This window comes from Macrobrachium rosenbergii, chromosome 4, assembly GCF_040412425.1.
Source record: "Macrobrachium rosenbergii isolate ZJJX-2024 chromosome 4, ASM4041242v1, whole genome shotgun sequence".
NCBI classification, from domain to species: Eukaryota; Metazoa; Arthropoda; class Malacostraca; order Decapoda; family Palaemonidae; genus Macrobrachium; species Macrobrachium rosenbergii.
Genome location: NC_089744.1, coordinates 82,608,522 through 82,630,255, shown reverse-complemented (window position 1 = coordinate 82,630,255; position 21,734 = coordinate 82,608,522). Strand labels below are relative to the sequence as shown.

At 39.4% G+C, this 21,734-nt stretch overlaps 1 protein-coding gene across 1 annotated transcript in view; it reads right to left on the bottom strand.

Moving 5' to 3' along the window:
* The window catches only part of LOC136836305 (golgin subfamily A member 4-like), a 520,799-nt gene that overhangs the window by 106,525 nt on the left and 392,540 nt on the right, over nt 1–21,734 (bottom strand). The window contains exon 40 of the mRNA XM_067100429.1: nt 11,959–12,135. Within this exon, the coding sequence (XP_066956530.1) occupies nt 11,959–12,135 (177 nt within the window). The remainder of the gene's footprint in view (nt 1–11,958; nt 12,136–21,734) is intronic.

Genomic DNA, 21,734 nt, shown 5'->3' with positions numbered 1-21,734 from the left:
TATAATACGTTGCTGAGGTATGAATTTTTGAAGAAAAATAAGGTAAAAGTGTACCCAGAATGGACAAGAAATGATTGAAGATGGTTTCTGGACTGGGGTGTATGGAAGACGTACAATGTGCAGTTGTTGTGGAGTGGATGGACAAGTAAGTTTGAAGATGGTTTCTGGAATGCTGGTGTATGAAAGTGGAAGAAATATTCAATTGCCAATGGTAGCTTTGGGGTTGTGTGAGATAAAAGTAGAGTGTTTGAACCAATTATGGATGACAAGGACCCAAAGGTTGTGTGAAATATTCATATTGGATGGTAGCTCTGGTGGAGAGGCATAAGGTCTGGGTTTGATGGGGATGACAAGGACCCAAAGGTGTGTGGAAATGTGAAAAAGAGGAGGTGGAGAGGCATACATCTGGGTGACAGGTGGGAAGCTTAAGAAGTGTGGTCGATTTGGGTTAAGGGGTACGATGTGATGGCCGAAGGGGAAAAGTCTGAAGAGTGGAGTAAAGAAAAGCCTAGGGAAAAGGTGAGATTGAGTGAGATGTTGAGCAAGAAAGAGAAAGAGCAGGCATGTGAGCTGTTGTGGGAAAGAAAGGGTGTGTTGAGTCAAGGAGATGAGGACTTTGGGGCAGCTAGGTTGCCGGAATTCTGTACTCGGCTGACAGACGATACACCAATTTATCAGAGACCCCAACATTTCCAGCTCCGGTAACACAAGAGATCAAAGAGCAGTGTGAGAAATTAGAAAGGGTAGGAGTAATTGAGCCCAGTAAGAGTGCTTGGAATAGTCCAATTGTGGCAGTGAGAAAGCCTGATGGGAGACTTAGAATGTGTATTGATTAACAGAGAGTAAATGAAGTGACAGTGAAAGAAAGATTCCCTATGTGTGTGGTGTCTGACTGTGTGTATGTATGCATGGGATGAATAAGTGTTTAGCAAGATGGATCTGGTTAGGGGGGGGTTATTATCAGATGCCAGTGGCAGAAGATTGTAGGCAAATATCTGCTTTCTTAACTGCAAAAAAACAGTATCAATTCTGCAATCTCAGTTTTGGACTGGCTAATGCCCCAGCTGCATTTCAAGAGCAATGAATGTTGCTCTTGAATGAGTGGTTTTCCCCACGAGAATGTGTTGGCGTTTCTTGACAACATTTTGGTGATGAGTAAGACCGTAGAAGAGCACAAGAGGCTGGTACGGGCAGTGTTGAAGAAGTTAGAAGAAGTATGGGTGAAAGTCAAGGTAAGTGTGAGTGGTTCATGAAAGAGGTGGAGTTTTTGGGCCATAAGGTGAGTGAGTCTGGGGTACGAAAGGCGGAAAAGTTTGTGGAGCAAGTGCGAAACTTCCCTCGACCAGGACTGTGCAAGAGTTGCATGGATTTTTAGGATTGATCGAGTATGGTAGGAAGTTGTGGAAGATTGTTCAAGGATTGCAAAGCCACTGTCAGAATGAACAGACTGTAAGAAGAGTACAGTTGTAAGGTGGGATGAAAGGCTGTGAAAGCATTTGAGAAAATGAAAGATGAAATTGTGAAGGATGTGGAGTTGGCTTACCCTGACTACAGTGCAGATGCCAGTAAGTCAGAAGTGTATACGGATGCAAGTGGAGTGCCAATGGGTGGATGTTTGAAGCACAAGCAAATGGTGAATGGAACTGAAAGCGATAGAGCATAGCATACGTCAGTAAGGCATTTAGTTTGGCTGAGCGAAAATATTCTACTTTTGAGTGAGAATTGGCTGCACTGCAATTCTGTGTGAAAGCATTAAGACCGTTTCTGTATGGTGCGTACAGACCATCAACCTCTAGTGTACCTCCAGAAAATGAAGGGAGTGGATGCTAGACTTGTGCAAACGGTAGAGGATTTGAGTGACTTTGATTTTGTGGTAGAGTATATCCCAGGTAAAAGGAATATTGTTGCAGACATGATGTCTAGACTACCTGAGAAAGGGAAAGAAGAGAAAATGAAAGACATAAGACCAGCGTATCTGCCAAGAGGATTGGTAGTAGCACGTGACAGTAAGGGGGTGGTGACTTGATGTTTGAATGATTTAGTAGATGAAGGTTTGAAGATGCAGGTGCCTAGAAGTGTAAATGAACTGAGGCCGGAGATGACTGGAAGAAGTTTGCAAGAGGCCAGGATGTTTGGGAGTGTCAAATGTGGAATGGTATAGGAAGAGTCTGAGAAGAGCTATGATGTGTCCTGGAGTAGCCCTACTTCAGGGTTTTGGTGGCGGTGAGTAAGAAATATAAGGAGATTGTGTCTGTACACGCTGGGGGTGAGAAACCTGTAGTGTATCAGCATGAGGGAGTGAAAGAGAGTGAGCGTGAGTTGAATCTGCAGTGTTTGAGTGGGGTACACTATAAATGGATTGTAGAGAAAAAGAGCTATGAACGGAAGTTTGAGGAGGAGGAAAACATTGAAGAGAGTAAGTCGGAGTTGTTGGAAGTGGCAGGTGACAGTAAGGAAGTAAGTGAAGGAAGTTTGGGTGGTGGAAGAGACAAGTGTCAGTGCGTAAACAAGAGGGGGAATACAATGATTGTCGGAGTAGATATCAGTGGAGGACAGTACAGTGGTTTGGTTAACACAAGAGCACATACATCTTAAGAGATATAGCAGGAAGGTCGGTTGGATGGGAGCAAGTGAGGCTGAAGGTAAAGTTGGGAGAGTTTGAGGTGGAAGTGTGTTTTGTAATACTGGGAGATGAGCAAATGCCGTACTGTTTCCTGTTTTTGGGATAGGTTTCTTGAGGAAGAATGGATTGGTAGTGGATATTTTGAAAGGAGTTCTGCTGAAAGATGAGGTTGTAATAGGAAAAATACAAAGTGAGGCGGTAAATATGGCCAGGTTTGTGGGGATGATTGATAGGAGTCAGAGTGAGGAGGAGGATATAGTGGAATTGGACAAGAATGAGAATGAACTGCTAACAACAGAGGATGTTGAGGAGATGCAGCAAAAATGTTTGACAGTGAGTGAGTTATAGTGTTGTATTAGAGAGGGATTACCTGGAAGAAGATGGCCTTTGTTGTTGAGTCAATGGATACAGTTTGGTGAGAGATTTGTGTTGTCTGAAGGAGTGGCGTATTTTTCAAGAGGATGGGAGAGTTGATATATGTTCTAGAGTTCTCAATGAGTGGAGCAGTGGGGATGGGTATGTTAGTCCATGAAAAATATGGGCATGTGGGGAAGTTTAAGTTAGTTGAGTGTATGAAAGAGCGAATGCTTTCCCCGTATTTAAGGAAAGTTTGTACGGATGTGGTGGATACATGTAATGAATGTCAGTGGGGAAAATATCAGAGAGTATATGGTAGCCTGCCTGTTTTGAAGATGAGTATGAAAGAACTGTTTGAGTTAGTGGCAACTGTATGTGTAACTTTGCCAGTAAACTGCCAGAGGAAATGTTGGAGTGGTTGTTATGGTAGATCATAAGAGTAAGTTTGTAAGTTGTGCTGCAATGAAGAACAAAGCTAGTGAGAACGTTGCAAGAGTGGTCAGTATGGTCTTGTTGCCTGCGTGTGTGAGGAAGCCAGTAAGAATGTTGAGTGATAATGGGCCAGAATTTGTTGGTAGACCATTTGAGCAAATGATGAGAGAATGGGGTATCAGGCATGTAGTAACAACTCCATACATGCCGAGTGAGAATGGGTTGGCGGAATGAAACATAAGGACTCTGAGTGAGATGTTACGAATGTTGACAGATAGAGAGAATAAATGGAGTTTGTTGTTAGAAAGAGTGGTAGCAATGTATAATGGGGTACATAACAGCACTGGCATACCTCCAAGTGAGTATGTGATGAGTTATGAGTTATGTGAGAGCGAGGTTGGATTTGAGTGAAGAAGAACAGGATGTGTAGAGACAGGTGAATGAAAGATTTGAGAGTTTCAGAGTAGGTGATTAAGTGATGAAGGTGGTTGAGAAAGGAAGACCGACACTAGGATGCAAGAGAAATATGAAAGTCTATATGTAGTGAAAACCGCGTGGTCAAATGGATTACGTTATGTGTTAGAAGATAAGAATGAAGATGGAAATGTGAGGGTAATAAGAGCATACTATAATCAGTTGAGAAGATGGAGAGAACCACTGAAATGCGTAATGGAGCATCCCATTAGGAAGATGTTAAGGGAGGAAAAGGAAAAGGAGAGTGAAGAAATAGAAGAAGATATAAATTGGGGAGATAAAAAAGCTACTGTTGATGGAACATAAGAGAAGGTCTATAAGGAGGAGTAAAAGAGTAAGGTTGACGTAAAAAACGTCGACTAAAATTGTCTGTTGAATGCCGAGTGGAGAGAAACGTAAAAAAATTTCAACCTTCAGTCAGGTTATTCAATCATGTACCTTCATTTTGAACAAATTGAAGTCTCTAGATTTATGGTGAATTTTGAAAAATTTTTTCTTACGCTCAAGGTAACTCGGCCATTTTTCAGAAATTCTTTCGTCATTTTGTCGTAATTTTTGCACTATTCTATATTAGGTTACATAAAGTTTTTATATATGAAAATGTGGTACAATACAACAGAAAATAACTCATGGTTGTAGATCAGTTTTGAAATATTTTCATATAAATCACGATAACAGTTTCAACCTTGAACTTTGTCTGGAGTGAAAACATTCTAGTAATATTCAATCATTTACCTTCATTTTGCAACCAATTGGAAGTGTATGTTTATGGTGAATTTTGTAATGTTTGCACAAATGAAAGGTAATTTCATGTACAGAAAAATAACTCATGGTTGTAGCTTTTATCAGTTTGGATAACAAAATTTCAACCTAACTTGACCGAAATGGTCAAAAAACAATTATAAGCTAAAACTCTTACATTCTAGTAATATTCAATCATGTACCTTCATTTTGCAACAAACTGGAAGTCTCTAGCACAATATTTCGATTTATGGTGAATTTCTGAAAAAAATTTTTTCCTTATGTCTGCATGCGAAAACTCACAACATCTCAGAAATTCTTTAGATCATGTTGTCACTGTGTTTGCATCAGGATGAAAATCAGCATTGTTCATGGTTGTAGCTTTTATCAGTTTTGAAATAGTCCATAACTGCAAAATTTCAACCTTCAATCCTGGTAAAAAACAATTGTAAAACTCTTACCGTTGTGGAAGTCTCCAGCACAATATTTCGATTTATGGTTTTTTAAAAACATTTTCCTTCGCTAACTTCTCAGAAACTCTTTCGTCAGTCATAATCACCGTTTTATATTAGTCGTTACATAAAGTTTTATGTATGAAAATGTGCGCAATTTCATTTACAATACAACAAAAATAACTCATGGTTGTAGCTTTTATCAGTTTTGAAATATTTTCATATAAATCACGATAAATAGAAAAATTTGACTTTCAGTGAACTTTAACAGTCCAAAATGGTCGAAAACTGCAATTGTAAGCTAAAACACTTACAGTCTAGTAATATTCAATCAATTAGCTTCATTTTTCAACAAATCTCTAGCACAATATTTCGATTTATGGTGAATTTTGAAAAAAATTTTTACGTCAGGTTACAATTCATATAATATTTTCTCTGTGTTGCTTTGATCGTTTTAAAATTTGTTATATACCAAAATCATCAATTTACAAACAACAAAAAAATTAAGTCTTAGCAACAGATTTGTATTTTATATACACTGTCATATATTCCAATATTTATATATGATAATGATATTTTTTTTCATTTCTGACTACTAAACTTCAGGCAATGACAAAAAAATGAGCCAAAAATGAACCCTAAGCGTGCAAAAAACTTTTTTCAACAACTCATCACGTGATGGGTTGTTGATTTTGAGGGGTTTGAGAGGACAGTAAACAAAAATACCCTTACAAGTACAAATGAGGGTATAACAGAGGGAGTGGCACTAACTCTTTCTCACTCACTCACTCCTCCAACACTTTCACTTAAAGGAAACACACACACACACACACACTGCAAGCACTGTCTTTCTCAGGACTCAGCATTGTTTCCAGTCCATCCAAATCCTGTGTATCCTTGTCCACATTCCTTGTATTCTCCAAGTTCACTCCTCCCACATTCTGCTTAAATCCAAAATCAATATCCTCATTTGTAGCAAGATTATTTTCACTCCTTATGCTTACTGTCCTCTCAAACCCCTCAAAATCAACAACTCATCACATGTACTCTCTCCAAACAACCTAGTTAACATACCCTTACTCTTTCTACTCCTTATAGACCTTCTCTTATGTTCCATCAACAGTAGCTGTTTATCTCCCCAATTTATATCTTCTTCTATTTCTTCACTCTCCTTTTCCTTTTCCTCCCTTAACAACTTCCTAAGGGGATGCTCCATTATGTATTTGGGTGGTTCTCTCCATCTTCTCAACTGATTATAGTATGCTCTTATTACCTTCACATTTCCTTCTTCATTCTTATCTCCAAAACTCCCCCACTCTCACTCCTTAGTGAGAGTGGGGGAGTTTTGGATAACCTGAATCGGAGCCTAGCAGAATTAATTGAGAGTATAGAAGAGATGATAGAAGCCATGTCAGGGCTTAGTGAGGTTGAAGCAGACGGAAGTCTACAGAGTTTGAATGAAGTTGGTGTAAGTAGTCTGGAACCAAGACTGGGCGAGTCCAGTGTGGTTAGAGTAGAAGTGAGTGAAGAAGAGGTGGTGAATGAGAGGCCATGGACCCGAAGTCAAGGTCCTGTTCCGGAGTATGAATGGGTAGTGAGAAAGGGATTTTGAGGGAGGAGAAAAAAAAAGGAAATGAGATTTCCTTTGTCTTAGTATGGGGGAGAGCAGTAGTATGAAAAAGTTAGTTTGTATGATTTAATATCTGATTTTTCTTTTTTATTACGTTTGTGTGTGTGTTGGTGTATGACTGTTTAATTAAGTTAAGTTTCATTTTTGTTTTTTCTTTTTTTATTTGCAGTTTGCTGGAGTGGGTTAGCGTAGAGTGAGGAGCTCCCTTTCACTTTACCTAATAAAAAGAAAGAAATTAAAGAAAGGAAAGAAAACATTAGAAGAGCAGCTGAAAACAGAGGAAGGGATAAGGCAGAGGAGTGATAAGGAATATAGGGAGAGAACACAAAGCTGCCAGATTACAGAAACAAAAAACATTTGGTCAGGCTGCTCTTCTCCCCATTCCTCCATATACGACGCTAAATCCCAAAAGGTGCCAATCTTGACACACCTGCAGCAAAAATAAAAAAAAAAGTTCTACAGCAGTTGGAAAGGAACAAAACTAGGTGTTGCTCTCTCCAGTAGGAAGAAGGATAGTGACGAAATCCTAAACTGGCTGATATTGAGCAAGCTAACTCCCAATCTGAAGGAGAAGTCTCAGAGACCATATTTGGAGGAACATTATAGTATTAAGGTTTACTGACAGCACAAGGTTGAACTAGGTTAAGGTTCTTTTGATAGTGGGGGTGGGGAAGCTATAGGATTAAGACTGAGTAGAATAAGTTTTGATGAATTATAGTATTAAGTTAGGCTAAGTTAGGTATAGGGGGATAAGTTTATCAGATTAAGGATTTTTTTGATGAACATTGTAGTATTAAGGTAATGCATTAAGTTAAGAAAAGTTGAGTTTCATTTAACCCTTAAACGCCTGTTGGAAATTTTAAACGTCGTCAAAAATTGTCTGTCGAATGCCGAGTGGACATTGGGAATGTCGACTGAAAATGCTTTTTTTAAATATTCGCGGAAAAATAATTATAGGCCTAGTTTGCGGAAGATTTCAAATCACGCGCCTTATGGATGCTGGGAGTTCACGGATCCAGGTGTTGTGTTGTTTTTGAGCATCACCCAGACGCCGCATGCGCCGAATTCCCTCCTACTCACGCCACATAGCATCAGCGTCGGACCTTGCGGGAGCGATATTTTGACGCAGACGTGTTTTGCAGAACTTTGGCGAGTGTTTGCGTGTTCGTGCTGCAACAGGACGTTTGTAGATATGTCACAAAGGCGTCAGGACCATGAAAGGCGCATACTGCCTGTCGGAAGTGAGCGTGTGAGGCGAGTTTTAGACTGGGATGCTGGAGAAGGACCCAGCAACCAAAGTGAATTTTAACATTCGGTCAACTTTGACTCAACCGAAATGATTGAAAACGCATCCGTAAGCCATAATTATTACATTCGAGTAACAATCAATCATTTACCTTCATTTTGCAACAAACAGAAAGTCTCTAGCACATTATTTAGAATTTTGGTGAATTTTTGAAAAAAAAAAAAAAGTTTCCTCCGCTCTGCACGAGCGAACTCCGCTGAAAATCCTGTCATTTCTTGCATCAGCTTGCCGTAATTTTTTCGCCATTTCATATTATTCGTTACATAAAGTGTTATACATCAAAATGTGCGCAATTTCATGTAGAATACAACAAAAAATATATCATTCCTTTAGCTCTTCACAGTGTTTTAATATTTACATCAAAATCACGATAACTGACAAAATTTTAACATTCGGTCAACTTTGACTCGACCGAAATGATCAAAAACACATCCGTAAGCCATAATTATTACATTCAAGTAACAATCAATCATTTACCTTCATTTTGCAACAAACAGAAAGTCTCTAGCACAATATTTAGAATTTTGGTGAATTTTTAAAAAAAATTTTCCTCCCGCTCAGACAAGAAACTCCGCTGAAAATCCTGTCATTTCTTGCGTCAGCTGAAAATTTTTCGTCGTTTCATATTATTCATTACATAAAGTGTTATACATCAAACTGTGCGCAATTTCATGTAGAATACAACAAAAAATATATCATTCCTTTAGCTCTTCACAGTTTTTAATATATACATCGAAATCACGATAACTGACAAAATTTTAACATTCGGTCAACTTTGATTCGACCGAAATGATCAAAAACGCATCCGTAAGCCATAATTATTACATTCGAGTAACAATCAATCATTTACCTTCATTTTGCAACAAACGGAAAGTCTCTAGCACATTATTTAGATTTTTGGTGAATTTTTGAAAAAAAAAAAAATTTCCTTTGCTCCGCGCACGCGTACTCCGCTGAAAATCCTGTCATTTCTTGCGTCAGCTTGCCGTAATTTTTTCGCCATTTCATATTATTCGTTACATAAAGTGTTATACATCAAAATGTGCGCAATTTCATGTAGAATACAACAAAAAATATGTCATTCCTTTAGCTCTTCACAGTTTTTTAATATTTTTGCCGAAATCACGGTAACTGACAAAATTTTAACATTTGGTCAACTTTGATTCGACCAAATGATCGAAAAATGCATCCGTAAGCCATAATTATTACATTCGAGTAACAATCAATCATTTACCTTCATTTTGCAACAAATGGAAAGTCTCTAGCACATTATTTAGATTTTTGGTGAATTTTTGAAAAAATTTTCCTTCGCTCTGGCAGCGTCACGGACTCCGCTGAAAATCCTGTCATTTCTTGCGTCAGCTTGCTGTAATTTTTTCGCCATTTCATATTATTCGTTACATAAAGTGTTATACATCAAAATGTGCGAAATTTCACGTAGAATACAACAAAAATATGTCATTCCTTTAGCTCTTCACAGTTTTTTAATATTTTCGCCGAAATCACGATAACTGACAAAATTTTAACATTCGGTCAACTTTGACTCGACCGAAATGATCGAAAAACGCATTCGTAAGCCATAATTATTACATTAGAGTACAATCAATCATTTACTTTCATTTTGCAACAAATGGAAAGTCTCTAGCACAATATGTAGATTTTTGGTGAATTTTTGATAAAAAAATTTTCCTTCTCTCCGCGCGCACGGACTCCGCTGAAAATCCTGTCATTTCTTGCGTCAGCTTGCCGTAATTTTTTTGCCATTTCATATTATTCGTTACATAAAGTGTTATACATCAAAATGTGCGCAATTTCACGTAGAATACAACAAAAAATATATCATTCCTTTAGTTCTTCACAGTTTTTTATATTTACATCAAAATAACGATAAATAGAAAAAAATCAACCTTCGGTCAACTTTAACTCGATCGAAATGGTTCAAAAATGCAATTGTAAGCTAAACAACTTACAGCCTAGTAATATTCAATCAATTTCCTTCATTTTGGCACAATTGGAAAGTCTCTAGCACAATATTTTGATTTTTGGTGAATTTTTAAAAAACTTTTTTACGCCATGGCATTTAATTCATGCATCATTTTGTGATAATATTTTCTCTGTGTTGCTTTAATCGTTTTACAATCTGTTATATACCAAAATCATCGCAATTTAGTGTACAATACAACTAAAAAAAATTAACTCATTAGCTTCAACCGTTTTCCTTACAGCGTGATTTGTATACAATTATATACGGGTTTTTTTGTTTCGCTGTCATATATTCCAATATTTATATATGATAATGATATTTTTTTATTTCTGATGATTGCATACTAAACTTCAGGCAATGAGAAAAAAGGAGCCAAAATGAACTCTTAATCTTGAAAACTAAGCGCTGTGATTTTTTGAAAAAACTTTTTCCGCTTCAGCTACTACCTCTCGGAGGCCGTCGGCATACGGGAGACGTTTTTGAAAATAGGGCTTCGGCGTTAAAGGGTTAATAACCTCCAAATCTGTTCCCATCATACTGCCCCAATTGTGTACAATAAAAAGTCCCTACAAGGTCAGTCCTTGATACTAAATTAAATGTAATGTGGAAAAATTTCTCAGACTTTAGACAAGAGAACAGAGAGGCTTCTCTGTTTGCCCATGGCAGACATTGGTTCTCTCACCGAAATACTTGTCATGGGAACAGGATAATAAAAATCCAAAGCTCAAAAAGAAGTTGAATAGGTTGTCTACATCCCTGTTGAAATCAGAATGGGTATTAAGACAGCCTACTCACTCCCAGAACTCAGACTGGTAACAATAATATAATCAGTTCAGACTCTAAAACCTCAGATCAAAATGTAGCACGGGCAACAATATCCACCAGACTGATAACCCTTGGCATGATGCCTCAATGTGCATCCTGTCATCAGATGGAAAATACCTTATTAATGAAAGAAAAACGTATGATTGAGGTTGAGCATGTAGAATTTCAGGACAGAGCAGCTTTTCCTAATACTGAGTGGAGCCTAGTCCCTCCTTCAATAGTGTTCACTACGTCTCCCCAACAACATTGAAAGCCTTTTCCTTTGACATCATATGCACTTATCTTAATAAAATCAATGTATTTCAGCTTCTCCACTCTTGTATGTTACCCATGCCTTTCTCACTTCTTAAACATTATGTGCTGTAACTTTAGTTCTTGGCTATGGCAGGTTCCACTACTGCTTCTACCTCTTGGCTTTTCTTTCCAAAACTGTATTTTTCTATCACATCTTCAAAACAAACTTTATGGGTTTTTTTTAATTTAATGGTTTACAACAACAAAAATTAACACAGGAAAACCATATATTTTAACCAAAACTACTTCTGCTCTGATCAATGGTGCATTTGGAAAATAGGTAGGTGACCCACTTCCCACATTCACCAGTGGTCAGGGCTGAAGCACTTGCAGTCAAAATTTAGGGTTTTAGTTTTTTGGTGTTAATTTTGTTTTTATTTGCCTTAAATGTCAAGAATGCTATTAGATTACAGTAAAGACATTTACTTCATATAAACAGTAGTCATGAAAGGGTTTGCTATAGATTAACCAAGATATATTAAAAATACTGGTAAACTCAAGGAATTCAGTCTTACTTAAAAATAAAAACACATAAATCCATAAACTGAGAAAATGAAAATCCCACACTATTTTTTATCCATGTTCTTGCAAAGTTAATGAAAGATACTCAGTGCAGTCACTCCTGTGCATTACCCTAACCTACATCAAGTACACCTTAATACTCACTAGACAGATTATATATTGTAGTTATCAATTTGTGTTATTCCCAACTAGCCGCAAAAGGAACAAAACCTGGAAAATTAGGTTTGTACTTGGACATGGAAATACTGTTGAAAAATTTATTTCCTGCTTCAACATACATCGACTACATGACATTTGTACACAATGATGGTGACATACCTGCAAATCATCAAGACTGGAGCGGCTATTTGTACTCCTAAGTGCTGATTTTGTGATGCCTTTTACAGATTCTTCACTACCTGATAATCCTCTTTTCTTATTTAATTTATTTTCTTGCAGCTGCTTGGTAATTTTTTCATTTTTATCCCGCTCCTCTTTAAGAGAATTCTGGAGATCCTATAACATCAAATTTAAATATAAGAATTTAATCATACTCAAGATTTCACAATAGTACAGCAAACCTTCCTTGATCAGTGTAAGGGAATGAAGAATCTTTCACATGCTACAAGTGGTGTTTGGGTCAAGACTCTAACTTAAATTTTCACTACTTAGATATGCAACAAGTGAAGAAATAATAACAAGCTGAAATTCGTATTTCAATCAAACCAAGATTATTGTTTTCAGACCTTAAAGTAACACTATATGTGGACACTCAAATATGTACATAACAAATTATGAAGATACTTAAGAAAATAAGCAAACAGCTATTAAGCAAGAAGTCCCAGACACAGATTTTATTTGTGCCATGTGAATTATAAATCAAATTTTCCTGTACATGTCAACCTTTCTAGGGTTGTAGGGAACTTCAACCCTGGCTACTTCACCAGAGAATTGCTTTACTAGTGCACAAACGAAGTACCATTTTACTCCCACAAAGATGAATTATTCTGCCAAGTAGATGGTGCAGCTGTGGGTTCCCCCCTGGCATTCATATGGCAAACACATACATGGCCAATTCAGAGGACACCATATTCAGTATCCACGAAAAAATCTAAAATCTATGCAAGATACACTGATCATATTTTCACTGCCATAAACAAGTAAAATGTACAAAAACTGAAAAACATCTTTGCAGAAAAATCTGTGCTAAATTTCACTACAGAACATAGCATACACCAAAAAACTACCATGCTTAGATGTATTAGTATACATGGGGACATGAAAATGTGACAAGTAAGTATACACAAAGGCTGGTTGCAGGTCTCCCAGAATGTTCATCACTATCGAAATTTTGTTGGCTATCTTGAAAACATCTGAACCACTCGTACACTCATATGCGGCTCATATCTCCTCTCCATACACTTTTTGAAACTTTGCGTAGGTTTGTGCGCAGGTATTGCCAAGCTTTTGGCAAAATTTGATGCAGATTCTCTGCTCAACTTTCTCTGAAGACCACACACTACACAAGTTCCTTCCAAGCGCTGCTGTAAAGAGCAGAAGTGAGCTAGGATGCTAAAAACTTAGTGTGCATGCACAGTAGGGGTCAAGGTCAATCCTTAACTATAGCAACAGTCCCAATAATTTATGATCACACCTTGTATAGGTATCTGTCGTCAACCAGACAGTAGAAGTCGTTAATAGAATGATATGTAAGGAACCAATGAAGCTTATTGAAACAGACATATGATAGTGAAAACGGCAAGAAAAGTTTGTGAGGATGTTTGCTCCGAGACACAGAGCCAGCCAGCACTCTGACACCATTAACTTGGTATCAATTCAGCGATTCATCGAATGAAAAGTAGAGAGACACTGAATGTGAAAATTAATGGGGAAGAGAACCCATAGAGTGAAACGAGGGGAAAAGTCCATGAGACTTTATCATCACCCTTAAACAGTGAAATCATAGCAGACACAACCCAGAATTGCATATAATGAGAAGGGATGAACCAGAGACAGGCAGCCAGGGCATCGAGGGAAGGAGTGTAGAGATTTGTTTAGTGATTCTAAGATTCAGTGAAAAATCCTTAGTCCAATTTGTGGACTGAGTGAAATTACTATGTGCCCCTCTTAAGATAAAGACTAGTGAAAATCCTAAGTCCAATTTGGGGATTTTGTGAAATTACCATGCGCCCATCTTAAGATAAAGACTTGGTTACAGCTACCCAAGGAATACAGTATACATAAGGTGGAAATACTGTATTATAGATTTTATGACACTAATAAATATAAGGAAAAGGAAAACATGATTCTAATTTACAACATCTGAGAAATTATTATTTTATTAAGAAAGCTTTGTTCCTACTTAAGTGAAAATCCAACAATGCTAAGGATATAACTTTTAAAGAAGAAGACAGGCTACTACTTAAACACTGGTAGCAGCGGTGGGATTCAAACTACGCAGCTGACAGCAAGACAGAAAAGTGTGTTTTCCAAGATCAAGTGAAAGATGTTTTTTTCTAAAAGACAGTGACAAAGTGTAACCAACAACTATTGTTTCCACCGAAGGTCCAATCACTTCACACACAATATCTCCAATCTGAAATTAAAGACAGTTTAAGAGAAAAGAGAACTCAGCCATGTAACCAAGAAAGAAGTTCCAGTGACTACAAACTATACACATTTCAGTGACATTTTCATGAAGAAGAATAACAGTGCATAAGACACAAAAGAAAGAGAAGAACTTAGTGAATGACTACAGTGACCCCTCGTTTATCGCGGGAGATAGGTTCCAAGACCGGCCGTGATAATTGAAATTCTGCAAAGTACAAACAGCATATTTATTTATTTAACGTGTACAGTATTTGGACTTTTTAAAACCCTCCATGTACTCTTAACAACCCACCCTTTATTCTATTAATAATAGGGACAACTGTTAAGCAATATGACTTCAATAGGTAAGTTTACAGTACCATATAACAGGGGCTAATTTACTGTGGTAAAGTAGCTATGACGTGATTGGCAAGCTTTAAATTTTAAAGAATACAGTATACATACAGTAATAATATATACAGTAATACAATATAGTATCATGTTACTGTACTGCATTACATGTAATACAGTACAGTAACATTTAAGATTAAAAAAAAAATCAAGATTGTTACTGTACTCACCACAAAAGAAGCTGAAGTAAAACTTGAATGAAGATGGTGATGAATTTGCTGTGCAGTAAAAACGATGACGATGAAGGTGATGATGACTTTTACTGCGCAGTCAATGATTGTATTTTACGTCTCTTCAGACAGCGGTGCCATTTCCTGGGGCACCTCTTCCACTTCTTCCGCGGTTTCTGAAGGTGTAACCGTAGTAGCAGCAGAAGGAACTGGCTCTTTTTCGCGAGGCTGCAAAAACATTGTGATTGGCAGTTGCTGCCGCTGCTTCTTCTTCCGGTCAAAGAGCATCTTGTAGGGGGCCATGACGTCATCGACCATGTTGCAGAATTGAACCGATCGAACCATATCGTCGTCTCATTCCTGCGACCACTCTTGCAGTTCCTTAGCCAGGTTGCAGAGCCCGGCGAGCCGTTCCAAAGTCAAGCCAGTTTGGGAGACAACTTCTGTTTCTTGCTGCGCTGCTTCATCTTCTTCTTCACTCGCAGACTTCGTCAACTCTTCGAGGTCTTCGTCAGTTAGCGGCTGGGATTGGCAGTCTAGGAGTTCATCGACGTCGCCCGTGGTCATGTCTGCAAAGCCCTCACCTCCAAGGATCGCAGCCAACTGTACAGCTTTCTGTACTGCCGAGTGTTGGATTTCGGCAGGTGTAAATCCTTTGTCATCATAAACAACCTCTGGCCACAACTTCTTCTAGCTGGCGTTAATGGTGGCAGGCTTCATTTCTTCCAATGCCTTGTGGATATTTTGGAGGCACGTAGCAATTGTGTACTGCCGCCAGTATGCCTTCAAGTTGAAATCGTCGTCTTCTTGGGCGGCATCCACGGAAGCAACCAGGTTCGCCAGGGCATTCCTCGTGTATAGGGCCTTGAACACCCTAATAACTCCCTGATCCATTGGCTGAATAAGTGACGTCGTGTTGGGCGGTAGGAACTCAACCTGAACCCCTGAATATGACAGATCAGTAGCATGGCCACCAGCATTATCCATAATGAGAAGGACTTTGAATGGCATGCCCTTTTCTGCTAGATACACCTTCACTTGCGGGCTAAAACACTGGTGGAACCAGTCGGAGGTCAGCATCTTCGTTATCCAGGCCTTTGGATTGTGCATCCAATGTACAGGCAGCAGATTCTTGTTTTTGTTTTTTAAAGCCCTAGGGTTTTAAACTTGTAAATAAGTCCTGGCTTTAATAAAAATCCCGCAGCATTGCCACACATCACGAGGGTCACACGATCCTTGTATGCTTTAAAGCCAGAGGCTTTTGCTTCCTCTTTGAACAGGAAAGTTCGTGAGGGCATTCTTTTCCAAAACAAGCCCGTCTTGTCCATATTAAAAACTTGTTCAGGCTGATAATCACCTTCAGAGATAATCTTCTTGAAGGTTTCATTGACATATGTTTCAGCAGCGACCATGTCAGCCAAAGCAGCCTCACCATGCAAGGAAGCGCTTTTTAGGCCGTAGCGTTTCTGAAACTTTGCAAACCACCCTTTGCTAGCAGAAAATTGCAGTTTCTTGTGTGGTGAATGACTGGACGTCTCTGGTTGCGGATCATCTACATCTTCTCTTCTGCTTCTTTACGCTCGCCACTGTCGTTCTCTGGTTCCTTAGCGGCGAAGGTCTCGTACAGGCTCCTAGCCTTTGTTTGGATAATGTTCGTATCCAAGGCTATGTTCTTCTTTCGGCAGTCGGCTATCCACACAGCCAAAGCAGCTTCCATACGGACGATAGTTTTATTACAAGCTTACGAGCCGTAACCACTCTCTTCACCGACTTGTTAAAGGTGATGGCAGCTGTCTTCCTATTCTTCACCTCGTCCTTGTAGATGTAGCGAATGGTGGATTCGTTCACGCCAAAATGGCGGGCTACAGCCGCGAACTTTCTCCCTTCCTTCAACATATCAGAAGTTTCACCTTTTCAGCGATCATCATCATTCTTCAATGGCATTTAGGCTCAGTACCAGCCTTGGAAGAAGCAGCACGCTTGGGAGCCATTGCAGGGGGTGAAAATTGGAGCAAAGTTCAACAAAAACCACAAAAAAAATCACACAGCACAGCATAAAGAAAATCGTTCGGTGAGAAAGCTTGAAGCAAAGTGGCCGCGAGAGAGAGACAAGGGGAGATGCTGCAGGTTCTGAGCATCAGTCTAAGCACCAATCACAGGCCCGATCAGAAATCGGGAAGCTGTGATTTGTCGTCTCCCTCCCATGCACCAATCACAGCCCGTGTTACAACGCACTTAGTCACCGAGATGGTACGCTTTGTGTTTTCCCAACAATGGAACACGCGGTACTGTACTGTATAGGCATCACTTTCCATTTATAGGCATCACTTTCCAGATGGTTTCTTTTTTTTTGTCATAGGAGTTACAAGTGCAAATATCTGTTTTTTTGCTATTTTATGCTTGTTTTGTTGTTCTTAGACAAGGAAATACTATTCATTATTAATATTTTAATGGATTTAATGAGAAATTTTGGGTGTTCATATATCGCGATTTTTCTCCAGAAAATCCGCGCTATATTTTCCATTAATATATATTAAAAACTCTGTGAAGTCATGAATTCGCAATAGTCGAATCGCGTAGTAGCAAGGGGTCACTGTATAAAGAAAGAAGACATTCAATGACAAGAGGAAGAACAAACAATTAACATTAAATCAGTGCAGTGCACAGAAGAAAAGAAGAACTAGTGACACAATATAAACGCTTACCAGTGATGTGTACTGAAGAAAGAAGACAACGTGAAGAAATAAAATTATAAGGAAAATGAACCAGTCAAAAAGGAACACTGAAGAATAATTAAGTGAATTTTATAAATAGTTTACAGTAATACTAATTAAATAAATCGCTAAAACAAATCGTAAACTATTTATGCCCATTCTGGGGCCCACCCTGGAATGATAGGTGGGCCCCAGAATGAGCTTCACACGATGTCTCTCTTTTAAGGGTAATGTAAAGTGTTTTTGGATTATAGAGCATACTGTACAGAACAGTAACTGCAATATTCGCTAATTATTTAATTTTATTTTCCAGTTTGCTTTTATTGAAATGCAAAAACTTGTACAGTAATTATGCATGGAGAATATGAATGACAATGTAACATCAAGTTTATCTGTAAAACTATACTGTACAAAACAAATAAACATACATGCATAAAAATATAACATTTTCATAATAAAATAAAGTTTTGTATAACAAAATAATTACACAGCTATTAGTTTCTACTTTACATGGCAGCTCAAAATTCAAAATTCGCAGTAGCACTCTTTTGTTTTGGGTGTAGGTATACTGCCCCGCCCACTTTCAGGGAAGGATAGGTGCAACACAGCTAAAGAGCTCAATTTGTTTATGCTCTATGTCCATGAGAGGGGAGGAGCGAGGGGTCTGGTCATGTAATTATTTGGTAAGTATATATAAAACTTTATTTTGTTATAAAAATTTCATTTTTTTATGTAACTTACCAAATAATTACATGGCTGAATCCCACATTGACAAGTGGTGGGAACATGGACAACACTACTCAAAAACATTCAGAAATGGAGATGGATTTGAAATAGAAAAATTAGCTATCATCATGAAATGCTTGTTGTAACCTTACCTGGTGAGGGAGCTACGGCAGGTAGGTATTGCCTCTGGCCAGAGCACATCTCGCCCTGTAGTGGCGTGGCAGTAGAGTCAAGAGTCGCCTCTACTTTAGTGGGTGCTTTGCAACGTAGGAATCAATCGCAGGTTGCCAAAGCTAACAATCCAAAAAAAGACACACCAAAATGTGTGTGTGTGCCCTTGCCATGGGCGCAGTACAAAATATGACCAAATAAAATTAAAACCTACACCACACACAAGTTAAAATTCGAACCGACTGATGGCACTCACGACACAGTAATCAGGCTTCCCAAGAAAATAACAATCCTTATTCGAGGGTGCATAGGGGAAAAAAACAAAGACATTCCTCCTATCCCTCATTACCCAACACCATGCCAGTTGCAAAGTATGGACCTAGAGTACTGCAACTTTCATAAACTGTTTCAACAACACATGGGTAGAACATTGCAAACACTGATTTGCATTTCCAATATGTGGATTGCAGGAGAGAAGTCAGCTATAGGTTATGTTTGAAGGACAATGAAGTAGCAACTGCTCTCATTTCATGTGCCCTGACCTTACATAAAGGAAGGACATCCTCCTGAACCCTAGTGTGTGACTCAGAAATCACAGTCCTCAAAAATAATGTCAAGGCATTCCTAGATAAAGGACGACTAGGGTTTTTAACCAAACACCACAGGTTCGGAGAAGAACCTCTAATTCCCTTGGTTCTCTGTAAATACTCGCAAAGAAATCAAACTTGGCAAAGGACTCTCTCCGGATCTGTTTGACCTAGAATGTTAAACAGGCTCTTGACTGAAAAGGAATGTGGCCAGGGACTAGAAGGATCTTCATTCTTCGCCATGAATCCTAAGGTCAAAGAGCAAACAACGTCACCTTGAGTAAAGCCTACCCTCTTATCAAGGGCATGTAGCTCGCTAACCCTCTTCGCTGTCACTAAAGCCATCAGAAAAAGAGTCTTCCTTGTCAAGTCTCTGAGAGAAGAGGATTCTAGAGGCTCAAAACGTGAGCCTGAGAGCCATTTGAGAACTATATCCAAATTCCACGCTAGTTCAGAACTTTTTTCTTCCTTACAAGTATTTAGAGATTTTACCAAGTCACATATCCTGATTTGAGGAAGGGTCTATTCGTCTATGTTTAAAGACAGAATTCAACATTGCTCTATACCCCTTAATGGTTGAAGCAGCTAAACCTTTAAAAAAAAAAAAATCTGCAATCTGAGCTACAATCGTCTGTCTCAACACAGGCTCTGAAGACTGTCCACTTAGTTTGTTAGACTGCAACAGATCATCGCCTACATTTTGCAATAGCTTGTGCAGCCTTCCTTGAAAAACCTTTTGCTCTGACAAGCTCCCTGACAGTCTGAAGCCTGTCAGAGCGAAAGTGGATAAGTCCAGGTGAAAACGTTGAAAATGAGGTTGTCTGAGAAGATTTCTCTTCTGAGGTAGAAGCCTTGGATAATCTACCAATAGACTCAGACGGTCAGGGAACCGCTCCTTGTGTGGCCAAAAGGGAGCAACTAGGGTCATTGAAGTGTTGCTGTGGGCACTGAACTTCCTCAACACTTCCCTTACCATGCTGAAGGGAGGAAAGGCGTAGATGTTGAGATCCGACCAATCTTGCAGTATAGCAGCCATCGCCCATGCTTGTGGATCTGACGTCAGCGAACAGTACAGAGGGATACGATGGTTTCCTGACATTGCAAACAGGTCTACTGACGGTTTTTCCCACAGCTTTCAATGGTCGGTGCACACCTGTGAACCGAGTGTCCATTCCACTGGTAGAACCTGTTTGCTGCAACTCAATTTGTCCTCAAGAATGTTCATTTTGCTCTGGACAAAGTGGGTCGGAACTGGTAGTCCTGTTGTTCTGTGCCCATAGAAGAAAGTCTTTGGCTGCTTCGCACAGCGAAAAAGAGTGGGTCCCTCCTTGGTGCCTGATGTAGGCCAGTGCGGTCATGCTGTCTGACTGGACCGCAACTGCCCTGTCGAAGGTCTCTGTCGCAAAGAACTGAAGAGCCAGGTGTATCGCCTTCAATTCTTTTACATTTATATGAAGATCTCTTTCTGTTGAAGACCATAAACCCGACACCTCTAAGCTGTTGAGAACGGCTCCCCAACCCAGATCCGATGCGTTGGAGTATAACATTAGGTTGGGGTTCACAAAGACAGCAACATCCCTGTCACAAATCTGTCCTCCACCAGCCACCACCGAAGGTCCTCCTTGATTTCGGGGGTAATTTCAAAGATGAATGAATCTGGAAATATTTTCCTCAGCCAGCTGACTCTGAGGTAGAACTGTAGCGGTCTGATATGTAACCTGCCAGGAGGAACAAACTTCTCTATTGAAGACAGTGTTCCTAAAAGGCTCATCCGGACTTTCAAGATGCAACTGAGAATTCTTTGCTGGGATGGGAAAAACAAGAAATTCAGAGAATCTATCACTATCCCCAAATATAGAATCAACTATGTGGGGACTAACTGCAACTTCTTTTAGTTTATCAGTGATCCTAAATCTTGTGGAAGCTGAAAAGTCTTCTGAAGGTCCTCCGTGCATTGGGCTTCTGAGGGGGAGCGTAGGAGCCAGTCGTTCAGGTACAAAGACACGTTTATCTCTATGAGGTGTAACCACTTTGCTAATGGAGCGAGAACTCAGGTAAAAACTTGAAGGACCGTGGAGAGGCCAAAGCACAGGTTCCAAAACTGGAAGACCCTGTCCTGGAACATGAATCTCAGATACTTTCTGTAGTCTTGGTGAACTGGAATGTGGATGTATGCGTCGTACATATGTATCGTCACCATCCAGTCTCCCTGATGGATGGCTGACAGGACCGAATGATTCGTTTGAACTTTGTAGTTTGAATAAAGAAGTTCAGAGCACTGCCATCCAGGACGGGTCTCCATCCCCGAATGATTTGGGAACTATGAAGAGGCAATTGTAAAATCCCTCTGTGCTTGTGTCCTTGACTTCCTCCACTTCCTGCTTCTCAAGCAGAGCCAAAACTTCCCGAGACAGGGCAGAAAACCTCTCTAAGCCTACAGAGTACAGTAGGCTGTCAACCTGATGGGAGAGGTTAATAAGGGAGGTTTCTCCCTGAAAGAGGATTGCATAGCCCTCCTTTAAAACTTGTAGTGCCCATGGATCTACTCTCCTTGTCTCCCACCTGCTCCAAAAATGAAGAAGCCTTGCTCCCACTGGGACACGGAGGACAAGTAACTCACTTGCGAGGGATGGGTTTGTTGGAAGGCTTTTTACTGGGTCGTACTGGATGCAAGTTGGCTCTCGGACAGGGCTGGAAGCAACCTCTGCTTCCTTGAAAGGGCTGCTGAGCCAATGGAGAAGAAGTCC